Source organism: Pinus tabuliformis, chromosome 5_1 (genome assembly GCF_031772625.1).
Source record: "Pinus tabuliformis cultivar Carrire ecotype Pingquan chromosome 5_1, CPIR1, whole genome shotgun sequence".
NCBI classification, from domain to species: domain Eukaryota; kingdom Viridiplantae; phylum Streptophyta; class Pinopsida; order Pinales; family Pinaceae; genus Pinus; species Pinus tabuliformis.
This window is the reverse complement of record NC_142305.1, coordinates 330,195,366-330,213,608: the sequence shown is the minus strand read 5'-3', so window position 1 is coordinate 330,213,608 and position 18,243 is coordinate 330,195,366. Positions and strand designations below refer to the sequence as shown.

At 35.7% G+C, this 18,243-nt stretch overlaps 1 protein-coding gene and 1 pseudogene across 1 annotated transcript; both read right to left on the bottom strand.

Moving 5' to 3' along the window:
• Positions 1–4,987: 4,987 nt before the first annotated feature.
• Positions 4,988–6,419, bottom strand: LOC149164730 (mannose-1-phosphate guanylyltransferase 1-like; annotated as a pseudogene).
• Positions 6,420–16,298: 9,879 nt separating this feature from the next.
• LOC149164729 (uncharacterized) lies at positions 16,299–17,000 on the bottom strand. Its single transcript, XM_089429588.1, has one exon. The coding sequence runs from the start codon at positions 16,998–17,000 to the stop codon at positions 16,299–16,301; it is 702 nt and encodes a 233-aa protein (XP_089285714.1).
• Positions 17,001–18,243: the final 1,243 nt, after the last annotated feature.

Sequence of the window (18,243 nt, the reverse complement as noted above, 5' to 3'; positions counted from 1 at the left end):
ATCGCAACTAGTTCTTGTGACCTGCGGAAACAACCAGAAAGCTTACGGAAGTCAGAAATTTATCAAATCTAGGGTTAAAACACTAGGAAACATTAAAGAATTTGAAAAAGAAGAAACCCTAAGTTGAAAACTAAATGTCACGCAGGTCTCTGGATCTGAAGTATAAAACCTAGTGGAGTCACCAATTTGTTGTAGTGTTTTCCTCTCAATGATGTACGAAAAGAACCCACTTAATATTGTGGATGAAAAACAATATCAACAATAGAAATGACTGCTAAACATTGTAGATCTACAACTATTGATAGAAACAAAACTTGCGAAAATTCTAATTTATGCTATGATCATAGTTAAATAGTGAAAGAAAGAGTAATAACCCCAAACATCCAATGCAAACAAGATATGCAAAGAATAATTTAATAATCACACCTGTGAAGAGAACAGATAAATGTTACCAGTCCCCCTCTATGGGATGGGTTCTTGGCTATCCTCAAATGTCTTTAGCTTTTGTAGAGTCTCTCTCCTCTATAATGCATAAACCCAACAAAAATATGGTGTGCGACAATGAAAATAATCAAAAGTGAATAATGAATGGAAAACCCTCCTATTTATAACAAAATATTGAGTTATCCTCAAATAATGAGAAATAATAAAATATTATTGATCTCATTCTTGGAATTACGACTTGGAATATTTTATTATATTTGTTTAGGAGGGAAAAAGTATTTAAACTTTTATTTAGAAATAATCAACAAATAAATGATTTATTTATTATCTCAATGAATTTATTAAGGAATAATAAACAAATAATGATTTATTTAATTATTCTTAAGGGATTTAGTCCAATTTAACAAAGAATAGTAATTAATTAATGATTAATTAGTTATTCTTAGAGAAAAATAAGATAAATAATGATTTATCTGTTTATTTTTCATGATTGGGTTAAATTTAATAAGGAATAATAATAAAACAATGGTTTAATTAATTATTCCTAGAAGAAAATCAAATAAATACTAAATTATTTAATTATTCTTCATGGGTTTAACTATAAATTACTTAATAAAGGTGGTTTATTAGGTAATTTCTCACAATGAAAGAAATTTTACTATGGTAAAATTGGCTTTATGTTGTGTACTTCGATCCATCTAGAAAATTAGGCTAGATGATCAATGTTTTGGTGATAACAAATATACAGTTGAGTGTTGCAGCCAACCTTACACCTCCTTTTGCAAGTTGCTTCTCTAGAATGGGCAAGCAAGAGAGGAAATAGTCATACGTAGAAGAAGGAATTTCAGTTCTCATGGATGCCAGAAAACACAGAAAATACAATAATCGCATCTGAAATTCATGAGTATACCCTCCAAAACACTATCTTCCTCACTATCTTTGTAAGCCCACTTGCAAGCTAGAATTATACTTTCATCTGCATACCTGATGTCAACAATTTGAATTCCAATAAATCATGATTAATAAAGCCAAAAAAATATCAAATAAGGTGAATCATATAAATAATGAAATCATAGTGGTCATTATTCAAGTTCTATGGAATTAATGTCTTAACTTAATTCTGAAATGGAGCTTCCTCCCTGAAAAACCCTAAACTTATACTACAATTTGACAAACAAATTATGGTTATGAATATATCCTCTCCCTAACAGCTAAACAATTTAGACGAAATCATCTTAGAAATTTTATAAAAAACAAGTCAGACAATCAATTGAAAATACATTAACATAACAAGTATTCCACCAGTTTTAGCAAGTCATTGCATGGTGCAGCTAGCTGAAAGGAGACTGTATTTGGTCACAGCTCTTTATTTTTTTATGGATGGTATTAGTTTGACTCAAACCCTCAATCACCTGGACCCTGTTTCAAAGCAACAAATGTCATCTAAAGGCATTATGTTCTAAGTATCGAGATACAAGTCACAAGTTCCATCCATTTTTGTGTTTATGTTTGAGTCCTAAGCTCTGGAAATCCAAAATCAAAATTTTATGCTTGAGGTTATTGAGAGGGGTGTAGTTCAAACTAGGATAATTTGGTGGTTTTACAAAATGAGTTGGAAGAAATAAAAAAAAGTTTACCAAGTTCATCAAGAACCATATGTTGGAGCAATAGTTAACAAAGCCATTAAAATAAGTCCATTTCACAAATTTCAATCCAAGGGTGTTGGCAGTTTAGGAATTTTAAGACTTACACTGTCGGGAATACAACCTCATGTCTCTTACATTTCTCCCATGTAGGTACTTCATGAGACCAACTGCCCTATTTTTTAAACAATACATAAATTTTATCCTTGATGAAAGTCATTATACTTACATAAACTGAGACTTTTTTCTTGCACAATTTTTCTTCTTCTTCAGAAGCTCATTATGATGAAGAAGTAATTAAGCAATCTACCAATTTAACTACATTTTCAGATGAGAGAAAGGGGGACAAAAAAAAAAAAAAATCCGAATTGCTTTTATCATAACATCCAGATCATTGTCACAAAATTATCTCTAAACTCTTTCTACTCCAACTACAAATTATTTCATTTCAATGATTAAAAAAAGCTATTTATACACATCCTCATTTCACTGTTTAAACAAAGGTATCTATACATGTCCTTCCAACAGAATTAGAGTTAAGATAGATCTAGGCTGGTTATATATTAGTCATCATCATATTTCTTGATTGAGTGAGTATCATTTTTTTATATATAAATACACAAAACATTGCTAAATAGTAATGGTTTTAAAAAAATATGTACATTATGCACACAAAACAACAAAGCTTAAAAAATGTATTAATTATGGGGAAATGAAATTCTAAATGAAAATGCAGAAAATATTTCTCAATCAATATTAATTGCCCTCTAATATCTACTATTTTTATTATGGTCAAGTATGATCAATATTATGGTCATGTATGATCATAGGATATAAACTTTATTCTTTGTCATATGGCTAAGACTATGATATTTTTATGATATTTATTAGGGAAGTTTAACATGCAATTTCTAACTTCCAAAGCCTTTTCAACCACATACAAGCTTCCAAGTGCTATCCAAGGTGGGTAGGTGGGATTCAAGAGGCATGCTCCAGCCTTCACGTCATCATCCAAATGAACATTTTTCCTCCAAAAGATATGCGAGGGTATGCCTCCTCTACAATTCATGCAAATAATCCCCATAATTCTTTTATCATTAAAGCTTACAAAGTATACATATTTAACCCAAAATATTATGGAAAAATATAAAAAAATGTCTAATCTAACCACATAAAACTAATGAAATCAAAGCCATGAAAATAGAAAACAATCCTTCTCGTTCTAAGAAATTTAATTCCAAAACCCAACTCATAGGGGGAGATCAATTGGCCATTGAGATGTTATGAAATATTATGTAAACCATGAAATTCAACATTCAAATCCTATGGGTCAAAACAACAACAAAAATTTAATCCCAAGACCCTAGTTCCTAGCATTCAAGTTTTCTTCAACTCAAATAGACTTCATTAGTGCCATGCATGCTCAGTATAATACAGAATTTTAAAATTTAAATGAATTTTTGTTAGGAAGCTTAAGGTTTCAATCGTTAATTAGGTTGTTGATACATATTAAAGTTGATGGAGAGAAGCATTCTTAGAGAAGATTCATATGTACTGCAAGGCTTGGATATGACAGTACAATTCACTCTACACAAGTATATGTAGAAAATGACAAACCCATCCTTCTAATCTTCATACCAAATCTAGTTCTTCTTACATGACTGTCCACTATAATCATGAACATGTTTTTGATGAAGATGCATGCTCGTAGTTCCACTGCCATGAGATAATTTATCAAAAATACCATTTTAACTAACTATTTGTGAATGTGATCTTGATTGGAAAGAAAATAGTGTTAAATGTTTAACATAATATACCGGCTTAAGATTGATAATAAAGAATTTTAAAATTTAAATGAATTGTTGATAGGAAGCTTAAGGTTTCACTCGTTAATTAGGTCCTTGATACATATTAAAGTTGATGGAGAGAAGAATTCTTAGAGAAGATTCATATGTACTGCAAGGCTTGGATATGATGGTACAATTCACTCTACACAAGTATATGTAGAAAATGACAAACCCAACCTTCTAATCTTCATACCAAATCTACTTCTTCTTACATGACTGTCCACTATAATCATGAACATGTTTTCGATGAAGATGCATGCTTCTAGTTCCACTGCCATGAGATAATTTATCAAAAATACCATTTTAACTAACTATTTGTGAAAGTGATCTTGAATGGAAAGAAAATAGTGTTAAATGTTTAACATAAATACCAGCTTAAGATTGATAATTTCGATGGAATTGACAAATCTAGTCCCCTCAATGGTTGATGGGATCCCATGATTTTGATATTTGTCAATCAATATCCTATGCACTCCCTCTAACCGAAAGTTTTGATATTTCCTTGCATCCTTAAACCTTATTCTTGGAAATAATTGTTAGGTTCTGAATCCTCACAATTACCTACAAATCTCTTTGCCCATGTGAAATATTCTTTCCTAGATTGACTTTAACCAACATGTTCATTAACACACAACTCCTTGATTCTTTCCTAGCTTGTTTTAACCAACAAGTGCATTAACACACGACTCCTTGATTTGGGATAATTGATCAAAAATAATTTTTACCTATTGACTATTATAAAACCAAGAGTGAAAAAACATAACAATATAGATAGTTTAAAATAAGAAATACTAAATCACAACTTTCCAACTACACCATGATTAAACCAGTTCCTATAGGAAACTACAAAGTAAAAGCCTAAGAAAAAACTCAGGCTTTTCAGTCAGCCTGAATTTTCCATTCCTCCCTAACCTCCAAAGAGAGGGACAAAAAACAATCTACACCCCCAAACTCCCCAACCCAAAAATAAAACTACAACATAGAATATTATCCATTCTACTCACCCCCAAAATCTACGACATGGGCAAGTATCATTAATATTAAAATAACCAATTAACTACAAGGCCTTCTCGATCTTTCCAATCGCATGACAATGTCTGACTCGAGAATGTTGGTTTTGATTTCATTATGAGGAATGACCACACCTCCATTACTATATACCTCATTAGAGACATGGACATCCTCCCCCGATATGGTCATGTTTCCAACGCGAGCCCATTGACCAATAGTAGAGTGCCAACCAATGCTACTTATAGACACACAATTATGTTTATTGATGCACACTCCACACATAGTGGTGCACCGTGATGGTCTCACTCCTGCCTCAATCACACTGCATGGGCCAATGGCCACATCTGACCTAATCAGGGAACCCTCACCAATCTCTGCAGTGTTGTCAACAATCACATTTCCAACAATGTTAACCCATGTTGCTAATTTATCTGGGATGTTTCTTCGAAGAGAACCTAAGTAGAGCCTTAGGCCAAAAATATAGTCTCTAGGTTGCCCAATATCTATCCAAAAACTAGGTAAAGCCATAACATAAAGTTGTTTCTCATGTATAATATTTGGGAACACATATTTTTCAATGGATGTGGGTCTCAACTCAATTGAGTCCAAAACACTTGGGTTCAGAAGGTAGATTCTTGCATTGATGTTGTTACCAATAAAGACTCTAAGGGTTCAGAAGGTAGGTTCCCGCATTGATCTTGTTACTAGCAAAGAACCTAGGATTCTCAACAAACCTCTCTACCTTTAGAGTGTCCTTGTCAATAATAACAATTCCATATTTCAAGGATTCATCAACCTAATTAAAGAGATCAATTCTTTACTATTTACCTTAGAAACGATAAAAAAATTGAACAAAGAATGAATTTACAAAATGAAATTATGAAAATAAGTTCCCTTGCAATTTGGCTTTTGCAAAGAAATGCCTTGAAAAAAAACAAAGAAAGGGAAATGGTTGCAAGTGAAAAGGGGCTTCAGGAGTTAGGACAACAAACTTTACATTGGTCACTGTGATGGATGCTTCTCCTCCATGTTTTGTATGGAATCAACCATTTCCTTTAATGGGTATTCACTAATTTCATCACTGTTGAGAACAAAATGGCTCCCCCAATCCATCTCTCAATTTGTCCCTTTCAAGAGCTAAAGACCTAGCAATGACCATGGGATCTGTTTCCTTTGAAACAGGTAATCGTAATCCCATGTTTCATTTCAAACGCATTCAATAAGCTAAGCATAACTTCATCAACACTGATAACTTTGAGTGCTTCAATCCACTCAAAATTTGAAATCCAATTTGTTTATTTTTGATACAAGAAACAAACAACCTCCTTCACCACTACTACTCTTACAAGTTTATGTGCTATACCTAACGAAAAATCATTGACTTATTCACAAAGTCAATCGGAGGCTTAGGGACACTCGGTGTCAAGTAGCGCAGCCTGGTTCCAAAACCACCTACCAATATGAGGGTCGTCATGGTTTCTTATTACTTCTCCTAGTTGTTCTAACCATTTCCCTCCTTTGTTAATCGATCGGAGTCAAATATGCCCAAAATGGGTCCAAGAACTCCCATATCAAAGCCTAAGTAACTTGTGGTGGTGCATTAGAATGTGATGGGTGCTACAATTCCGGCATCATCAGGACTAAATCAATTCCTGTATGAAACCACAAAGTGCAAGCTTAAGAAAAGACCAGTATTTTGAGTGAGCCTCAATTTTCCATTCCTCCCCTAACCTCCAAAGAGAAAAACAAAAAACATTCTGCACCTCCAAACTCCCCAGACCAAAAAGAAGCCTACAACATAGAAGATTATCATTTTTACTCACCCCCAAAATATACTACATGGACAAGTATCATTAAACTTATTTCTTCAAAAGAAGCTAGTAGATATGAAGAGAAATTAGTTCATCTTGTGAGTATTCTTAGAGTCTCTTGTATTATAGAATATGTAAATTTAGGAAAGCAGGTCCATTCTCACATGATAAAAGTTGAGCCTAAGGCAGATGTATTCATTGAGAGTGCTCTGGTCGACATGTATGCTAATTATGGCTATCTAAAATAGGCATGCAATGTGTTTTATAAGATGCCAAAATGGTATTTAGTTTGATGTAAATCCATGATCATAGTGTATGCCCTTAACCAACATCTTCATAAGGCAGTATAACTGCACCTTCTCATTTCAATCTAGACAAAACAAGATCTGATTTTGTTAATCTATTTCCAATAAAACCATTCATAGCCACTATGGCAGCAATTAAACTAGTTTCACTTGAGACAATACCACTTCCCAAAGGTATACCTTTATGAAGACCCAATAAGAATCCAACCGACCTAACTCCCACCAATTCCATCGTTGCTTTGGTTGTAATACCAACACAATTTTTCATTGGATTGAGACTGAATCAATTATTGTCCTCATCGATGAAAGATATAATGATCTTACCAAGTTTCAAATCCTCATCCACCTCTACAGTGACATGATCCCCCAGTCCCTCAATATAATAACCCATAAAGACAAATCTAGATCCAAGACTAGCTATTGTTTCTGGAGAAAATCCTGTAACTAACTGAAGAAGAGGGGTCGCTTCAAACTAGATCACATGTTTCAGACTCACTTGTTGTGCATTGCATCAGACATTAAATACATGGGGTAGGTACCCAAGTGATAATTTGGTTCTAAATCTACCCAATCCAAAACAATAATTAATTAGGCCCAAATAAGGTTCTAAATAAAAGTAATGGTTCTTTGTTTATGCAAAAAGGCTTTCCATATGTGCCTTGATCACTAACTTTGCCAAAACTTATGCAAAGGGAAAAATTGTGCACTCAAAATTTAGCTTCTTCCATACTCTTTGGATATCCATTGTATTCAAGATGAACTAATAGTCTTGCACAAATGGCGCGCAATTTTGTTCGCATGGCTTCCAAGATGCTCATTTTCCGATTTTTGAATCCCAAAGTGGGTAACTATCTGCCAATTCCTCAAGTATTTTTAGTTACTTCTTTACCTTTGCAGAGAATACAGTCAACTTAACTTCAATTGCAAATTTCCATATATTGATACAACCCCTATAAAAACCCAATTCCTCCCCTGTCTCAAAACCAGTCTTCAAACCACCATATCTTCCTTCTGCTTTACCCAACTCTACTATGTCTTTGAACCCTTCACTGTACCCTTGTTGAATGTGTTGATCCTCAATATTTAGAGAGGATTCAAATATGTCTACAAAATCTCCTACTTGCCCAGATGAACCTAGCATGACCAAAATGAAAGCTTCAAAGCTAGTTTGAACCTAGTGCTTTGGTGTGGCAAGCATTGCTTGATACTTGCAGAGTGCATGACAATATGAAAGTTTGAAAAGGGGTGTAAAAATGTCTCAGTGTGCTGGAACCACAAGATGATGACCCATCCAGTACACTTCGCACGAGGGGAGCACCATTTGTGGAAAACCAGAGTCTTCCTCATCCCAACAATCACCCCTCTCAACAGAACGAGGCCATCTTTACCAGTGATTTTCCAGTACCCACCTTTGGTAGCCTAATTCTTTCGTAATCCATTAGGGTATTTCTTTGTATTCCCCTTTAGAAAAAAAAACTAGTGTTGATCCAAGCCCTCGAAGCATCCCCTGACCATTATGTTAGATGTCTCTTACTTGTAAATATCAATATCTGTAATTACATTCAAGTAAATGGGTTTTGACTCCGACTTCGACTGTGATTTGAAGTTAGAAAGCCTCCTATGGAGATAATAGCAGACCAACTCTTTGTTGGTTGGATGAAATGGAAAGCTTGAAATTAAGAAGTTCAAGTCATTCATGAACGCCAGTACTTGTGATATGCTGTGAACTAAATGTAGAGTTGTGTTCGTTGAAGGCTCAAGGTTTTTAGTTCATGTTCAACCCCGCCACTTTCCTTAGCGTTGCCTCCTTTTGCAAAATGGGTACAAAGTCAAATGGAAAAAGACGGAAACCTCGCTACATATTGACCATGACTACCAAAGGATTGAATAAAAAAATATAGTAACACTGAGTAACGTGGTGAAAAATTGTTGGATGCTTTACCATGTGGTCAAAAATTATTTGTAGGATGAAATTAAGCCTTTCTTATTAGTTTAATCTACCCAACCAAATCCATCATAGGAACACCTTCAGTATAAAAATTAATTATATGAGGCACATTTACTCTATGTATAAATATGTTTGGTTAGTCTTGATTAAAATCATTGTAAAACATCAATAATTCTACTCTCATTGTGCTTGCTTCATTGCTACTAATATTATATCTCATTGCTAAGGAGTTGTAAAAATATTTCACTCTCATTTCTTTTTTTTTTTAATGTCGACCATAATAAAAATTTCAATGTCCAAAGAGAAAAAATAATTGAAAAAAAAAATAGCTAAATTACTTGTAATAAGAATAATAAGAAGTTCATTAAATTTTTAATATAAAGGTAATATGTGAAAATATTAACAACAATAATAAATAAATAAAATAAATAAATAAATAAATAAAATAAAATCAATGTGTGTCATAAATAAAATATTTCAATATCTAGCATTAATTAATATTGATATGTATTTAAAAATATATTTATAACAAGAAATATTTTAATGTGTATAACGTGGTTTCTAAATAAATATTTCAATGTTCATATTAAGTAAAATATTGTAATGCCAACTATGTATATTTTATATATGCACCATTTAACTAATAGAGGAAATTGACATTTTCTGAGCATTTTTCCAAAAATTAGGTAGATATTTTTATGAATCAAAAAGAGTGTTGAATCCATTTATGCATTCAAAAGTGCACTCTAAAAAATAAGAAATCACAATCTTCCTAGAAATTGTATGGGCAAAAGAAACATGTGTCTACTAGTTGAAATTTTGCACACACACATAATGGTTAAAATGTTTTAACCATACTCATTATTCTAGATACTAACCCTTTTTCAAATATATATTTTTAGTGAATTTTCTCTCAAATCCAACAAATATTTATTAAAATTGCAAGTTCAAGTTTGAACTTTACACAACCCACTCAAAGGCAATTTTCAATATATATATATATATAAACCACAAATCTATCAAACCCTAAGAGATCATATAAAAATGTTTTGCTCTTTAAAAACAGTTTGCACCTACAAAAATTTGATTTATCCAGCTAGGATAGATCTATATTGGTTTTGGTCCATTGGATTTACTTTTTGTTATTGTTAACTTTGATATAATGGTTTTGACTATATATATATATAAAACCCTAAATTACCAATTTCTCAGAAAGATAAAACTGCACTAGAAAATATCTAATCCATCCCAAGCTCGAAAATCCCTAACCGCAGCAGAGTGGAAATGGCACACGGTTTGCCTTCTAAATTACTAATTGCTAATGAAGATAAAACTGCACAACAAAATATCTAACCCATCCCAAGCTTGATTTATTATCTATTTAAAAAGCCAAAATCCAATAGAGATCTCGTTTAGCTGGAATGGTTTATGGCTAAGAAAAACAATGAATCTCCATATATGCATGGAACGATAAATCTCAAAACGCTATTAAAATGAATAAAAAGTTTAAATTCCAATTTGATATAAAAATTTCTATAATCTAAATATAAATCTCAAAATGCTATTAAAATAATATAAATCTCAATATATCCATATCTTCTTAAAATCTTTAAAACACATCAATAATTTAAGTGTGAGTGCTAATATAGGAGAATAAAATTTACTCTAGCATCAATTCCTGTTCAAAATTTACTTTAGAAGAAATAATCATCATCATTAGTGTTCAAAATGTCTATAATCTAAATATAAATCTCAAAATGCTATTAAAATGAATATAAACCTCAATAAAACTCCTCATCATTATCATTAATATATCTATATCCTCTTAAAAATTTTAAAACACATCAATAAGTTAAGTGTGAGTGCTAATATAGTAGGATCAAATTTACTTTAGGATCAAATCCTTGAAAATGTTTGTTGTATATTTTGGGTTTTGATTTAAAATTGTTTTATTAAATAAAAAAATATGTTAGAAAAGAAAAAAAATATATCTTGAGTGATAATTTAAAATGAAAGTTATATTTTTATCTAATTATCAATAAACTTTTTAAAGTAATATATACATATTTTTTTAAATAGTTATAAATTATTTTTTACATTCATAAAAAAATAATTATTTTAGTCAATTAGATTTATTTTAGGTGGTTGGTAAGAAATAATTGAATTTAACTAGTGCCTATGATACACTGAAACTTGTACAATCCTCATATAAAATATAGAATATTTAAATAATTACCTTAACTATAAATCAACAATTTATTACCAGTGTTAACCAAACTATACTATTTATAAATTCAAGTGCTAAAAAATATTTTACATAAATTCAAAACAATATAAAACTAATAAAACATTTACAAAATAAAAAATAAAATAAAAAACTAGATTTTATAACCAAGTTTCCTAAGGTATATTAAAAAATCCCCAATCAAATTAATAATAATAAAAATTTAAAATGAATATAAACATCTATACCTTTGTATAATAACCATAAGTAGAATAAATAGATCTTATTATAAATATCTAAACTCTATAATCAAGTTCTAAACCATATGAAAAGAAAAAAAACACAAACAAACAAACTTAATCATATTGATAATAATAAATTTGAAATATAAACCTTAACAATCGAAATAATAATAATAAAATAATCCTTAAAATTGAAGTTTAAACCTGAACATCAAATTAATAATAATAAAATTGAAAAATAAACATAAATATCCCTATAAAATTCATAAATTAATATTTTTTTCAGAACGAAAAAACTGAGATATATTATATTAAGGCAATATAAAGAGCAGATAATTACAATCAGATAAGGGTCTTTAAGTAGGCCCCGTGCATCAGAGAAGGATCAAAACAAAATGCCGGATAAGAAGATACACTTGATCAGATAATGCCTAGGATGTGGAGCAGATTGTCAGATGTGGACAACAAAAATTATAGTACCTGTAGAGGAAGCACGTAACAAAGAGGAACAAAATGACATCACGCCTGAAACTTCGGTGCATCAAAAACCCAGGAGGGAGAAATCCTGTATGGGGAAAGAAATCCCCTCAGAAATAACTTTTTACAGACCATATACCTGAAGGAGATAACATCCCGTCCTTGGATGATTTCTTGCAGGGAGGGAGTCATAAAGGGCGACTACATTATGAAAAATAGACATGAGAGGTGCTCTCATGTTCCTGAAAATAAAATCATTTCTCCACTTCCAGACATACCATAGAGTTATGACGATAATGGATCTCCATGATTCACGCTGCCCACTCCACCAAAAGAAAGCATCCTGCGAAGAAGCATGGGCCACAACGGGGAAGCCAAGAAATGCTGCCAATTCATACCACAACAAACGCGTTTTCTGGCATTGAAAAAACATGTGGAAATTGCTTTCCTCTGCCTCTTCACATAACAAGCATATACCCGGACTGTGCCAGTTCCTCTTAATCAAGTTCTCCCAAGACAGGTTTTTGTTGTAGAACACTAGCCACGCAAAGAAGATAAGTTTGGGGGGACATCCTGATTTCCAGAAACAGGGAGGAAAAAGAGGGCCTGCGGGAGCATTATACAGCCCAATCAGGTGGGAGTATATGTCTTTAACAGAAACCTGTAATTTTGAATTTGGAACTTGCCAGACCAGAACATCAACCGGCTGAGTGCGAAAAAAACCACTACTCCTCAAACTGTCCCTGATACTGTTCCACTGTCAAGCCAGAAGATCATTCATCCCCAAACTGTCAGCCTCGATCCACGAAGGGGTGTGGTCCTACCATGACACGATGAGTTTATCCCAGGTGAAGAAGCCCTTTCGATGGAAGAAGCTTAGAAGATGCTCCGGAATAGAAATTTTCTCTCGCCCACTAATGAAAGAGTCAACGCCAATGAAAATCTTGGTGCCTGTTTGGAAGCTCCATATAAAGTTCTTTAGAAAATAGTTTTCGATCTTCCGAAAACTCAGCCAGATGGCCGACCCTTGCTTGGACCCGATCCTTCCTAATCTGTACCAATGGTCCTCCTCTTTTCCGCCCATGTATTTCATTTTGATAGTGCTGCTCCAGGGTCCCTCGCCATAGATCCCCCTCCATAATGATTTACAGAGGAGCGCCTTCCCGAAAGTTCTCAGGTCCAACAGACCCCATCCGCCAGAAGACTTCGGCATGGAAATCTTTTCCATTTTTACGAGATGAAATTTACTCTGCTGATATTTACCACCCCAAATAAAGTTAGCAGTGATCTTATTCATCTTCTGGAGGATACTCGCAGGGAGAAAGAATAAATGAGCCCAATAGACAGCTAGTTGAGATAGAACTGCTTGCACCAGAGTAATCCTACCAGCCAGAGATAGGCTCCTAAATTCCCATGCAGATATTCTATTATAGTATCTGTCAATTATCCATAACCAGTCAGCTTTTGAATATCCCTTTGGCTTTAGCTGAAAGCCAAGATATTTAAAACCATTCTTTATGGATTTCATATCAATATCAAATAACCGGGAGACCCATTCAGCTGTATCCATGTTTGTGTCATTGTGGAAAAGGGTAGACTTTGACTTGTTGATATGGAGACCAGTTGCATCTTGAAACCTTTTCAAAATGAAATAGAGGTGGGACCAGGTTCCTCTGCACAACATAGCGAGGATGAGCACATCATCAACAAACAGGTTATGCGAAATGAAGATTGTCCTGCAGATCTTAAGAGGTCTGCATCTGTTAGCCCTGACAGCTTCATTAATACGAAGGCTAAGAGAGTTCATGGACAAGATAAATAAGAGAGGAGATAGGGGGCAGCCTTGACGGAGGCCCCTTTCAGCAAGAAAGAAAGGGGAGGGGATCCCATTTATGATAACAGCATAGCTAACTTTCTCCACGCAAGCCATGATCCAGCTAATGATGTTGGATTTGAGACCAATCTTAGCTAATAAGCAACGGATAAAACCCCAGTCTAAGCAATCAAATGCTTTTTGCAAATCAATTTTCAGGATGGCAGCATCAGACTTATTTGAGATCATGGAGAATAAACTTTCTTGCGTGATGGCCACCGCATCCAGAATATTCCTCCCTTTGAGAAAAGCATGCTGGTCCTTTGTTATATAACAAGCTAAGATAGATTTGATTCGCTCCGCGATGATTTTTGTGATGATTTTGAAGGAAATATTGCAAAGGGAGATCGGCCTGAAGTCTTGGAAAGAAACAGCCTCCGATTTCTTTGGGATGAGGGCTATTTGAGTGGAGGACATAAACTGGTGAATGCTGCCTGACATTCTCGCCGCCTCGACCATCCTTAGCAGGTCTCGTTTGATAAGATCAAAGAAGTGGATGTAGAAATCTATCGTCCAGCCGTCTGGTCCAGGGCAACTGTCTTTCTTGAAGGATTTTATAACAGCCAGCATTTCGTCCTCCGTGATGGGCCGGAAGAGTTCTTCGTTTTTTCCCTCATCAAACATTTGGGGGAAAAGATCTATGCCCCATAGAATGTCCTGAAACCTGCATGCATCCCCTCTTTTATATTGCTTTTCAAAATATCTCACGGCTTCCATTTGGATATCTTGTTGGGAAAGGAGGAAGCCACCCTGACCATCACTGATTTTCCATATGGAGTTTTTTTCCCGCCTGGAGCTAGCGAACCTGTGGAAAAATTTAGTGTTATTGTCGCCTTCTTTAAGCCAAGTCGCCCTGCTTTTGAGTCTCCAAGAAGCCTCCTCCTGCTTTAAGATTTTTTGCTTACTCCTTTCAAGCTCATTTATGCGACATCTGATCTCAAAAGGAAGTGTATCAGCATCCAGGGGTCCGGAGATGCTGTCCAGTTCCTTTTGAATTTCCCATAGGAGCTTTTTGTCTGAGAGGCTCTTCTTTATTTGCCAGTCTTTAACTACCTTTTTAATCGAAGCCATTTTGTCTCTGAAGGTCAAAAAGGGGGGGAGCTTATCTCTTGCTGACAGGTCTTTCCATGCATTAGAAACAGTCTCATTGAAGTTTTGGTCTTCCAACCAGCACCTGTTAAATTTAAAGGGGTATCCTTTCTTGAAACCCTTCTCCCTCCATTTGAGAGATATCGGCCTATGATCAGAGATGAAGACATTTTCTGTTGATGAGAAAGGCATCCCCAATCTGTCTATAATACTGGCTTGAACAATAAAGCAGTCGATTCTTTTTGTTACACACGCCTCCCCGGACCTTCCATTATCCCAGGTTAGCATCATTTTGGAGGGGGAAATGTCTATGCGATTTCTATGCAAAAATTCATATTTGATGAGATCTGCCAATGGGTCTCTTTTCGTACTTTTTCCCCAATGTTCCTCTGGATTTAGAGTCACATTGAGATCCGCTGCAATCATTAAGAAGTCTATATCAAAAAATTTTGAAGCAAAAAACTTGGTCCAAAAAGGAAGTCTGTTTTTGTATGGGGCATAGATATTCAAGATGTTGATTGGGTAGACATTTCCTCTTACAGTTGCCGAGATAAGAATGCCTGCGAAACATTTGAAAGCTTTTGCTCTGATCCAAGCAGGATCCCATAAAACTGCAAGGCCTCCCGACAGACCATTTGCCTCCGAGGCAGCCATGTGCCAGGAAGGAAACATCTTCCTAAAGTAAGAGATGGTCACCGACTTATTATGCATAGTTTCTTGGATTAGAATAATTTTTGGCTGATCTGAGAGAAACAAGTTTTTTAGAGCCAAAAATTTGTGGTCTGCTCCCAGACCTCTAATGTTCATAGATAAGATGAAAGTCATCGAGGAGATTTCTCAGCCGCCCTTGCTCTAAGAGGCCGATTCTCAGTCATATCAACGATGGGAACATCAACCAGAGACAGGTTCCTTACTCCTTTTGCAGTGCCCTCCGGCCTCCCCCTAAAATGTCTGTTGCCTCTGTTGTTTTTCTCCGCACCATGATATTCTTTGCAGAGTCAGGGCTTATAAAAAGAGGCGAAGGATTTCTCGGCTTGTGGATAGTCAGGGGTTCCAGTTCAAGCGACTTCTTGCTAAGGAGAAAGTCTGTGTTGCTGTCAAACAGGTTTTGAGGTGAAGAGGTTGGGGAGTTGAGAGGGGTAGCAGAGATCAAAACCTCTTTTCCTTTTATAGATGGGCCAGCTGCCTTTTTGAGGGGTGGGGATGGAGACGAAATGACTATGGTTTGGGACCCCACAGAGAATTCTTTGATGGGCTGGGCAGACTGCGGAGGAAGAGGAACCTCTTTGTCGTCCATAGGAATCAGGGGGGGACACTGGAGGCCTTGGGGTAGAAAGCTGGATGACAAAATAGCCTTACTAGAAATTTCCAGGAGGGAGTTATCCTAAGAAAAATATAACGGGGATTGACTGGTAAACTGTCCCAAATTAGGCAGATGAAGCACTTCATCGCGATCTGAAGGCGAAAGGTTGATAGTGGAGGATGGCTTAGCCCATTCAAGGGGTTGTGGAAACGTTCTATGTCTGGTTTTATTTGTATGATAGCTGCTAGAAGCCGACCTGCACTGTGAGAAATTATTTATCAAATGTCCTGTTTTGTGACAAACCGCGCATCTAAAAGGGACTCCCCAGAAGTCCAATCTTTGAACAATTTTTGAGTCCTTCCACGATATCTCTAAATGGTCCGGGAACCCTCCTCTGAAAGCCTTTTCTATAAGAATCCATGCTATCCTTTTATCCTTTTCCCCAAGGCATCTTGGGTCGACATACACACATTTACCTATGGCGTTTCCAATCTCCATAAGAGTTTCCTTTGACCATAGCTCCAAGGGCAAACCCGGGAGTTTAACCCATATTAGGTTGTTTGAGGGAGTGTTCTTCAGTGGGTTGTATCCAATATACCAGTTGTAAAGAGCTAGGAAGCTCCTTTTATAGACCCATGGCAGTTTCTGTATGGCTTTGAGGTCACTGGCGTTGATGAAATGAAAGCAGTACCAGTCTTTCATGAGGTTTGAAATGATTGGGACATAACCAATCAGGGGCTTCCATTGAATCTCCAGCCATTTCCGCATCATGGCGTCGTCCATCTCTGGAAAATGCCACTTACCAACTAGAGCCAGATCCTATAAACTTGAGATGCGATCAGACAGAAAGATGTTGTCTAAGTGAATAGCAGCGGGCAGAGGAGAGATTTTGACAGGCTTTAAGTTTTTGTTATATCCGTTGTCGTGTTCATGTCTAATTTTATATTTGCTATATTCCATGCGGTTACCGACTGTTTCATAGGTTACCTTCCACGTGGCGTGCATTTTGGATGACTCACCTCCCAACCTGGCATCAATCGGCAACGAAGGATGAGTGACCACGTCGTCAAGGGCTGACTGCCAAGCCCTCGAAAAAGTGGCACCATTCGGGCCGGCCTCGGCTTGGATGGCTGCTTGAATCATGGCCTCCGTGGCCATAGAGTCCGATGCACTATCCATGCGGCTTCACATGCCACACCTTGGGATTGTCTAGGGTACCTTCTGTCCTGGCCGGATTTCCCAAATCAGGACTTTACTTCCCCTGTTAATGGAAGTTGTACTTTGGCTGTGACAAAACAGCCGAATAGTGTAGGGCCAGAAGAGAATAATTAAGAATGCACTGATGGAAGAACCTCCAGATGGAGGAGCTGGGGACCCAAAGTAGGTCGATACCCAAGGAGAAATAAATCCTGATGACGGATCCAGCAATAAGACAAGATTGGAATAAGACTAGCTTTTACTTTACAATCCCATCAAGTACATGCCATGTCAAACTCAGTACAGAATTTCAAAAACCAATAAGATTTGCAATCCAAGAATTGCAGACTTTTGCAAGGCTTCGCTTGGAAGTTGAAATTTCTGGGGACCAGCAGGTTTTCCGACCCTGAAAAATCAGGGAGGTCTTATGAGATGGAACCTGTCACGCCCCCAATTCTTTTTTCATTTAATTGAGCGGGTGCGGCACTGCCTAAGTTATAAAGATGTTCCATCGTTAATAAAATTTACGAACTACGCCTTAACAATTCATAATCAACATGAATTCATATTATTAATGTGCGGAAACCATTAACAATATACAACAATAAATCAACTCGACAATATAATAATAATCAATATTTTATTAGATATGCAAAGTTTACATGACCGGGAGCTGCGCTCAACCGGCGTTCTATAAACGGGAGGGCTCCCGCCCATGCAAGAGCGCACGGCGGTCTGCCAAGACTCCACCAAAATACAACTTTACACATACAACATACAACCCTTGTGTCGTTCGGCGGGCAGGCGCACCCGTGCACGAACCCACCGC